The sequence below is a fragment of the Suricata suricatta genome, chromosome 9 (genome assembly GCF_006229205.1).
Source record: "Suricata suricatta isolate VVHF042 chromosome 9, meerkat_22Aug2017_6uvM2_HiC, whole genome shotgun sequence".
In the NCBI taxonomy this organism is placed as follows: domain Eukaryota; kingdom Metazoa; phylum Chordata; class Mammalia; order Carnivora; family Herpestidae; genus Suricata; species Suricata suricatta.
In genome coordinates this window covers 534,269-544,118 of record NC_043708.1, presented here as the reverse complement: position 1 = coordinate 544,118, position 9,850 = coordinate 534,269, and the positions used below count along the sequence as shown (strand labels likewise).

General features: G+C 63.3%; 1 protein-coding gene across 1 annotated transcript; it reads left to right on the top strand.

The window, feature by feature from the left end:
• Nucleotides 1-5,474: 5,474 nt before the first annotated feature.
• CLBA1 (clathrin binding box of aftiphilin containing 1) lies at nt 5,475-9,844 on the top strand (the record flags this gene model as incomplete). Its single annotated transcript, XM_029951612.1, has 3 exons — nt 5,475-6,351; nt 7,864-8,009; nt 9,778-9,844. Coding segments are annotated over exons 1-3 (672 nt in total), but the record flags the coding sequence as incomplete, so codon positions are not given.
• Nucleotides 9,845-9,850: the final 6 nt, after the last annotated feature.

The following is a 9,850-nucleotide window of genomic DNA, read 5'->3' as shown; positions in this document are numbered from 1 at the left end:
GCCTCATTCAGCCCATTGGCTGCAGCCCTCCCGGCCCACGCCCCCTGGACGGCTAAGCCCGCCCCCGCCCCGCCTGCGTCCTGCCTCCAGTCAGACCCCCGGGGCAGGCCGGCCCTGCGCCCTCCGCCGGCCTTTGTGGGTCCAGACCGTGAACCTTGGGCCCCTGCCAAGGAGGGGTCTCCACACGTCGCGCCTAGGCTCCCGGACTGGACCCGCACTCCGCAGTCTTACCTCTCAGTCCAGAGACTGACATTTTAGTCACAAGTTGGGGTGCAGGGCACCCTGAGCGCCATAGAGACAGCAGGCACCCAAGGAGGCGAGGGGCATGTGATGTGACCTCACTGGCATGGCCCTGGGGGCTCCCAGTCTAAAGGTGTGCTCTGCAGGGTAGCACGGTGTTGGGGGTGCCTGCAGAGGGGCTCCTGGCAGGTTCCCAAGGGGGCAGTCTAAGCTAGGACATGAGTGCGGGAAGAGTGTTTAACCCAGAGGCCACAGACTAGTGTGTGTGCCCAGGACAGGGTGGGAGAGCCCGGGCTAGCTCACGGGGCTGAGAATTAGGTGCAGTGGGGCAGGGGGCAGCAAGATTGGGTAGCGAGCTTCGGAAAGTCCACCAGGTGACGGGGGTGAAGGAGGGTGGGGGGTGTCCCCCAGGGACACTGCTGCAAGTCAGAAGCTCTGCAAGAGAGCGGGGGCTGGGCTAGAGCGGCAACATGAGGAGGGAGACAGGCACCCAGGGTGCCCCAGCAGCGGCCGGCCGAGGGGCCTGCTGAAGACGCTGGGGGCGGCGGTGGGGGCGGGGGGGGGGGCCGGCCTGGCCTCCAGAGGGGGTTGTGCACCAGGAGGCGCTCTGGGGGGAATGAGCCGGGAGTGGGGAGGCCCTGGAGGATTCTGTTCCTACTGAGCTGGGAGGCATCTGCAATTCAGCCTGGGGGAGCCTCGAAGTGTGCGTCCTGCAGACCCAGGACAGCATAGCTGCCGCCGGGGAGGACCATTCCTGGGGGCTTCCTGGGAATAGTGCTGGTGGTGCAGGGACAGACGGGCGTGCACGCACACACGTACACACACATGTCAAGATGAGACACGTACACCAATAAACAGACACGGATCTACTCTATGTCCCTATGCACTGAGACAGGCACGCACACACGCCCACACATACCCATTTGGGCCCAGGTGCCCAGACGTGCACAACAGGACACAGACACACGCATGTGCACACAAAGGGGTACTCCTGGGCTCACGCACCCAGCGGGGCCCAGGTGAGCCTGCTCAGCAGGGTGACTCATGCCCGCCAGTTCCCGTTAGCTGGGCCGCAGCCGGGCAGCCTTCCAGCTCAGCCAGGCACGCACATCACTGCTGGGAAGAGGCTCTGGCCGGAGCCCGTGCCAGAGTGGGGCACAGCCCTGCGCTTCAGGTGCAGGCAGTGGGGTGTGGGTCTCACCTTTCTTGCCCCGGTGTTTTCTCCTGAGCTGGGCAGCACTGCCCCGGAGCCAAGGACCCTGTGCTCTCCCTCTCTTCCTGTGGTCCTGTCCTGCCCTGTCGCTCATGGGTGCAGGGAGGGAGTGCTGTTTGTGTCCCTGGCGTGTCCAGCATCTGTCCAGATCTGTTGGGATCTCAGCCTGCCTGTCTGCATATGCCAGTCTGGCTGTGGGGGCCTGGGAACAAGGGGACAGTCTTGAATAATCAGGGACTTAGGGCACAGACCCAGCTCTGTGTTCCCCTCTGCCTTAGGTGAGGGACTTTGGTAAAGTCGTGTGGACCCTGGGTCCCTGTCCCAATAAGGTGCCCTCATTCGATGTGACATATCCTGACTGTCCAGCATAATGAGTAGGATGAGGCTATGGTGGCTCTGACCAGCTGAGCGGGAGGGGACGATGGGGCCCGGGTGGGGAGGCCAGGAGGGTCCCACTTGGATGCCAAAGAAGCAGCCTTCAGCTAGCCCCTGTGCAGTTGGGTGGTCCTTGGGACCTCCGACCAGCCAGGGGCTGGGGGAGACTGGGGCCACTTCTTGGCCTTGGTGGGGGCTGAGTGGCTGACACTGTCGCCTTGGGCCTTGCTCACTCTGCAGCAAAGGAGTTGGCTCTGCATTGGCTCAGGGCTCCAGGTTCAGGGTGGAGGTGGGCAAGACAGCCCTGCCCCAGAGGCTACCCCTCCCTCTCCTGCCTGCTCGCAGCCGAGAGCTGACTTCACCTGTTATGCTCACCCACACGCACTCCCTTGGGCCCCCAGTGGGCCCCCTTTCACCTCTAGGAGGGCCTGGCCCCTCAGCTGTGTGCACCAGAGCTGACGGGTTGCCAGTGCAGACAGGGAGGCGGCCCAGAGCTGGCCCTCATCTTCCCAGGGCCAGCCAGCTGGGCCCCACTCACTTGAGCCCAATCCCTCTTCCCACCTGTGGACCCCTCAGAAGCCCCAGCCTGGCCCCAGGATCACAGGAGAGACAGGGGAAGACACTGCTCAGGCAGAGCCTGGGAAGCCCGGCCTTGCCCCCTCCCCCTGCCCCCGCGGGTGCCTGCCCCCTCAGCTGAAGCATGGCTGTGAGCCTGCCGCAGAGCCCGGAGCTGCCAGGAGCGCTGTCGTCGTGCCCGGCTACCGCCCTGTCCTGATGGCCCCTCTGGGGACAGGTGTCCTGCAGGGGAAGGCCACGGCAGTCGGACACGGCTGAGGTGTCACTGTCTTCCCTCCAGCATGGCGTCTTGGGGCCAACTCCTAGCCACGCCCGGTCCATACATGGCCCCCAGTATCTGAGTGTCGGGAGGGACGCGGTGATTCTGCGGTGCCCCAGGCTCTCCTGCTGGCACACACAGCAGGGACCTCCTCCCTGACCACCGCACCAGGGACCCCAGGAGCCACACCTCGGCCCTGGCCCTAGCCTGACAGTCAGGGATCCCAGGCCTGCCCGCAGCCTCTTGAGGCTGGGTACCTGACCTGGGAGCCAGAGCCCAGGCTGCGGGGACCGGTGGCACTGGGATGAGGAGTCGTGGCCACCGGCTCCACAGGCTTAGCCCCCCCACCCCCCACGGTGTTCGCGCCCCCGGCTGGCTGCTCTGCGCACCCGTCTGGATGGGCAGGGAGGCCCAGCGCATCAATGATTGATGTCTCCTTGCGGCTGCCGCAGCGCCATAAACAAAAATAGCTCAGCCGTTGTCTCTGCTCTGGCTCAGCCCAGCCCAAGAGGCACGACTGAGTGGTGGGACATCTAGGACCTTGTCAGCCACCATCTGGCCCCCTGATCCGGTCCTCACGCAGAAGGTGGGGGTGAGGGGAGGGCACGCTTCAGGTCTGCTGACCTCTGGCCTCTTACTGTCTCAGTCTCCCCCAAGCTGAGTGCCTGCTCCAAGCCTGGGGGCAGGTGGCCTCCTTGAGGTCTAAGAACCCCAGAGGAGCAGGACACCCAGGTGCTTTCTGGGGGGCGAGGGATGCCTCCCCATTATCACCAGGCAGTGCTGGGAGGCGCAGGATACTGTGGGGGTCTGGGCCAAGTGGAGGCTGGCCCCTTCCCCCCGAGGCTGGGACAGGGAAGGCTTAGCTTGGCGGCAGAGAAGCTGTCCGCCACTCCTGTCCAGCTGGGCTGGAGGCCAGGGATAGATGAGGGTGTCCCAAGAGGAGTGTGGGGGCCACACAGGCTCTTCCTCCTGACCACACTGCACCCACCCCCTCCACTGCCCCTCGGGGAGTTCTGCTTATGTCAATGGCACTCCTACTCCTGCCAGGCTCCCTCTGACCAGTCTCCCCCAGCACAGGAGTCTCTTAAACTTGAACAAAAGCCTGCCCCGCCCACCCAGCTGGAGGCCTGGCCCTGAGTTTGTGCCCCATGTCTCATGCCCAGTCTGTCCAGATGCTGGCCTGAGGAGCCAGGGGCCACCTGTCAGCACCTGGGGGGCAGAGTGCCACCTGCTGAGCCTCAATGTCGGGTCCCCTCTGCCACCTCCTCTGAGTCTTGGCTCCCCCACAGCAGCACCTTTTTAGTATCAGGGGTCACCCAGGTATATGAGTTTCCCATGGCTGCTGGGACAGATTAAACCAACACACATTTATCCCCGAACAGTTCCAGGTGTGGGTAGGACACAGTCCTCCTGGGGGTTCAGGGGAGGCCCCACGTCCTTGTCCCTTTCAGCTGCATCATTCTGGCCTCTGCTTCTGTCTCTCCATCTTCGCAGACTCCAACACTCCTGCTTCCTACTTGTAAGGACACGGGGCTCAACAGCATGACTCAGGACTGCCTCTCCGTCTCAAAAGTCGGAATGTAATCATGTCTGTCAAGTCCCTTGTCCTTGTAAGGCCCCAGATGCAGGTTCTGGGGATCAGGACACCCGTGGGAGGCATTATTCAGCCACCACACCGAGTTATGCAGATCAGCCCGCCTGTACCCTGAAGGTCACAGTGCCATCCCCACTCTTCACTGAGGGCCACGCAGGGTGCGGGAAACTGCTGAGCTTAGAAGAGCTGGTCCCAGCCCCAGGAACACTTCTCACTCAGGCCTTTGGGCCTGGGCCTCAGTTTCCCCACCTGTCCACCACTTGTACCCCTTTCTAGTTGCCTGCACCCCGAGGACAAGGGCAGTGAGGGAGGGGACCCGAGCAGTGGGCACACAGCAGGGGCACCTGGGGTCAGCATCGTCCCTGGGGTGACGTCAAAGCAGGAGAGCTGGCATCTGGTCACCAGGTGTCTGCCCAGAGCAGGGCAGTGTGACTGCATTGCTTGCGCACTGCACTGCTGGCTGGTGGACCCCCTCGGAAAGCAGGGGAGGGGACAGGAGGCTGCAAGCCAGGGGTCAGGGATGATCTCATCTGGTAATTTTAAGCATTAAAACTTTCAGTAGCTAGGCTGGGAAGGACCAGGGAGAGCCGGTGGGGTGACTCATGCAAACAGGACAGGGCCCGAGGAGGTCACAGGGTGGAGAAATGTGAGCATGGAGGGAGGCTGGGGAGCGGGGTGTGGATCAGGCACCTGAAGGCGGCGCTGCGGAGGCTGGAGTCAAGCTGACTCATCAAGATGGATTTCATGAGCCTGGGGTCGGGCCAGATGGGGACCGGCCTGGACTGCCTGGGAGGGGCCGGCGGGAGGGCCAGGCTGACCCCTCAGTGCCCTGCCCGGGGGCAGGTGGCAGCAGGAAGGGCAGGCCGTCCATGCCCCACACTGGGCCTGCTGTGCCCAGTGCTGTCGCCCCTCCCCCGGCCCGCAGGTGGCGGGCCCTCCTGCGCCCTCACTCTGGAGGGGCTACGCTGTGGGCCTGGGGGGGGGGGTCGGCCGGGCGGTGGAGCGGCATCCCCGCGACCCTGGAATCCCGCCGCTCCAACTAAACCAGGGACGCTCCTCGTGGAAGGCCAGGGGGCGGGGGGCCCGGCTCAGACAGGGCGCGCAGGCAAAACGGCGGCCGGGCACACAGAGCGCAGGAGCAGCGACGGCCAGGCCTCGCGCTGACGTCATGACGGCGTACGCTGGGCGCGGGGCTGGCGCGTTCCGTTGCCAGGCAACGGGCGGGCGTGGGGAAGACCAGCGGCCGCTGAGCGTGCTGGCAGAGGCGGCGGAGCAGCGGAGGTGGGTGCTGGTCGCCGGGGCTCCAGCCCGGCCCTCGTGGGGACCCCGGTCCCGGGCTGCCCTCGGCCCCGCGCCGACCCCGCCCTCGGGGACCCGTGTTCTCTGGGACCTGCCGCTGCGCTGGACTGGCCCCCGCGGCTCGTGCAAGAGGAAGCCGGACCGCGGCTCGGATCACTGCCCCCGGGGCGGCTTGTGTCCGTGTCACAGCGATCCTGGCCACACAGCAGGCCACCCGTGCTGCCGAGGAGGTCCCGGCGGCCCCCGGCCCCCGCCTGGTCCAGCTCCGGGCAGCCCCGGAACAGCAGTGTGGGGGTCTCCCCGCGGCGTCTATGCGGGCCCTGCGGCGCCGCCGACATGCAGGACCTGCCGCTGCCAGAGGCAGGGCCTGGCCACGTGCCCCCTCTCAGCGGGTCTCCGCGCGCGGGCACCGAGAGAGGGGGCGAAGCTTCCCTCTGCCCGGCCTCTAGAGACTGCGGGGCCAGCCAGGCGCCCGGGAGGCGGAGAGGTGCCGGGGCGCAGTGCGTGAGGACCCCCTCCAGGACCTCGGGGAGCGGCAGCGGCGTTTCTGGAGTTGTGGCGCGCAAGGGGAGCGCTCCGGACCCGGCGGAGCACAGCAGCGCCTGGGGGGAGTTCGAAGGCTTTCAGGAATCTTCAGTCAAGGCTCAACACTTCTCCCAAACCTTTGAACTCCTGGACAGACGCGCAGAATGCGGGCCGCAGAGCGCGGCTTCTGCCCCAAAGGAGAGAGGTCCTGGCCAGCCTCAGCAGGGCGGGCCTTGGGCGGCCCGGACCCGCGGCATCTCAGCCTCCGAGGTATTTCTGCCAGTCCCCGTGTTCGCGGTGTGGCACAGAGAGCGCTCTCCACGCAGCGGGCTGCAGACCCCCGGCTTTGGTGGGGTGGCCAGGGAGGGGGCCTGCTTCAATCCTGGCCTTCGTCCCTGGCTGGCCGGCCCCGCCTAGCTGGCTGTGCAGGTCTCCTGAGACAGGGAAGGAACGGGGCTGCAGAAGGAGAGCGTGCCAGGGGCGACTCAGGAGTTGGGCCGCTTTCTGTGCCCACCTCTCCACGGTCGGGCACATCGGCCTTGCCTTCCCTCTCCTCCTTAGGCCTCCACCATCTGGCCACCCACCATCCCTCAACCCGGCTGTGCTCTCCTGGCCCCGGTTCGGGCACTTGGGAAAGAGCTGGTTGTCCCAGCTCTCACTCTGTTTAGACAGCCTCACCAGGAGTCACCTGCAGTCTGTGTGATGACTGAGGCTGGGGATGGCCCGGAGAGCCCAGGCCGTGTCCCCTGGGCCCCGCTCTGCCCTTCCTGACTGACCACCAGCCCTGCCTTTTCAGTGAGTGCAGCTGATCCTGCTTTTTCTTGTCTTCCTCTTCGTCCCGTCTCTTTCTCTGCCGTCTTTTCCCACGGGCTCACCCTGGGCTCCACGAGAACAGAGAAGGGACGAGAGGACAGGTTCCGCTGGTTCTAGGGCTGAGTTCCCGAGCCAGCCGGGGTTCCCCGGGCCTCTGATGGGGTCCCGTGTGCATGGGGCTGCTCTGCTGTGACACTTGCATTGAAAACAGGACTTGTGTCCCAGCGTGATCAGTAGATCATGGACCAATCAATCTGAGGATAGTGTGGGCTTTGCGGGAGACACTCGGATGCACAGCGGCGGCCCCGCCAAGTGAATATATACGCTGTGCACACGCATGCCTCCGACTGCTCTCCGGGCTCCCAGCCCTGTCGGCTTGCACACCCCCCTCCACCCCCAGCCTCCCAGTGTGCACACCTGTCACTTCCTGCCTGGTTGCAGACAGCCCTCATTCCAGGACTTCACACTAACTCCCAACCTATCAACCCCAGGTCTTCTTCTAGAAAATGCCACAGTATTGTTGTGTGGGTAGATTTCCCAGCCAGTTAACACGTGGGAACACATTTTTATGGGTATCTGACAAAGCCTGAGTGTTATGCCCTAATCCTGCTCTCCCGCACCCATGGGAGCCATCCTGCCGTGTGGTGGTGACAGGAACGGGGTCATCATGACACGTTTCATTTGCACCAAAATTATGTATTTGGTATAAAGTGACGTAACGTATCTTTTCTATTCTTTTTTTTTTAATTAATTTATTTTAGAGAGAATGAATATGGAAGGGGCAGAGAGAGAGAGAGAGAGAATCCCAAGCAGGCTCTGCACTGTCAGTGTGGAGCCCGATGTGGGGCTTGAACCCATGAACCGTAAGCTCATGACCTGAGCTGAAGTCAGACGCTTCACCAACTGAGCCCCCCAGGCGCCCCGTGACGTATTTCTTCTAACATGGATGTGTTTTCCTCTGTTTTCCAGCTCATTCTCAGCTATGAGGACGTTTTCAGGTTTGCTTTTCAGGAAGCACCAGTCCAGCAGGCAACTGAAGGTGTCTCCCCCTTGGGCTGCGTCTTAGAAGTGAGCAGTGAGGGGAAGCCTGGCTGGGAAGCCGCACACGTCCTGTGGTAATGGACTTAAATTGGAACTAACGTTTCTCACAGCAACTCTGAGTTTACACTTTAGGTTGACAAGGTGGACCTTTATCGGGAGCCCGTCTCTCCTGAAATCCCCACAACCTTGGGGCCACGGGTCCTCACAGAGGGACGGGGCAGTGTGGATGGATGCTCTGGCCATGGTCCCTCCTCTCAAACCCATGTTTGGCCCCCTCCAGCTCCCCCGGGGCAGGCTGGGGCACGCCAGCGCCTGCTGTCTCCACGAGCGTGCCAGGGGAGCAGAAAGGACAGGGGCCTGGGCACAGGGGCCTCCTGTGGGACCTGGCCGAGTGGTTCTGGGCCCCCAGAAAACGGCCCAGTGCCCTGGAAGGACACTCTCAACAGCCCGTGTGCTTCTGGTGCCGAGCGGGAGGCTGGCTGCCCTGGGGGCTAGCTTCCGAAGGGGAGTCACAAATGCAGCTGTTTGCAGACGGCTGTTTTCTTTTCTTGTTTTTAATTTTTAATTTTTAAATGTTTATTTATTTTTGAGAGAGAGACCCAGTGTGAGCAGGGGAGGGTCGGAGAGAGAGGGAGACACAGAATCCGAAGCAGGCCCCAGGCTCTGAACTGTCAGCACAGAGCCTGACGCAGGGCTCGAACCCACACACTGTGAGATCATCACCTGAGCTGAAGTTGGACACTTAACCGACTGAGCCCCCAGGTGCCCCGAATGACCGTTTTCTAAGACGCGCTTCCACTGAGCACCGACAGAGGGCCGAGGGCCACTCCGTGGATGGTGTGTAGTGGCTGAAAATGTTGAGGCCCGCTGGGCCAAGGCCACATGCAGGTCGGTGTGAGCCGGCCCTCCTGGCCCCTCCATCCCTCTCTGCAGACGGGCCACTCCTGGGGTCCAAGCCAGTGCCCGCCCCAGGGAAGCCCCAGCAGAGGCCTGGGGACAGAGGCCCGAAGCTCAGGAGGCTGTTACCACTGCGGCCCAGAGGGCCTTATGCGCCCCGTGGATGTGGTGCTTCTCTGAGGTGTGGTCCAGGCCAGCAGGCAGGTGGAGGGGCCTCTGGTGGCAGCAGAGGGTGGGTGGCCCTGGGGGCCAGGTCTGGTGGGGCTGGAAGGCAGGTGGTTCTTGGAGGTGTGAGGACGACTTGGAAATGATGTGGGCACTTAGTGTAACTGCCCCGCTGCCACCCTCTGTGTGCCCACCTCCCCTCTTTGGTGGGAGCTGGCCTAGCAACTGCGCTGCCGTGTGGCTGATGGGGGACCTGCAGCTGGACGTGCACGGCGGGGGTGGGGGGGCAGGGGCTAGAAGCCAGGGACACCAGCTGGCTGATGGGGGGCTAGAGACTGTGGACAGCACGTGGAGGGGATGGCTACTAACTGAGACGGTGCATGACAGACACCCAGTGGTTTGTCCTCTGGGCGTTGCTCTGCCTTGGTTTTCGAATGTCTCCGTGGCACCCAGTGCAGCTTGTGGTCCCCGAGCTCATGGGGAGCAAAACCAGAGAAGCACTGGGCTTCTAGGAGCTTCCGCCCCTTGGAGGAGACACTGAGTCATGAAAAGAAGTCAGGCAGCACCAGGGGTGTGCTCTCTGGGGAGAAAGAAGGCAGGGGAGGAGGCGGGAGTGTCGGGTGCCCACGGGATGGCTGTCTGGATAAATGCCTGGTGGCACGGCCTGGCGCTCCTGCAGGGAGCACTCTGCTCTTAGATTCTCCAAGGTCCTGTGCCCCTCTTCGCTTCTCTCCTGAAGGCTTTCTTGGTTACCTTGTAATTAATGCGTCTGTCTTCCAGTTCTGAGTCCAGGAGACTCTGGACAGCTCTTCAGAGCACACACAGTGTGTCCGATTCTCCATGGCTCTGGAGC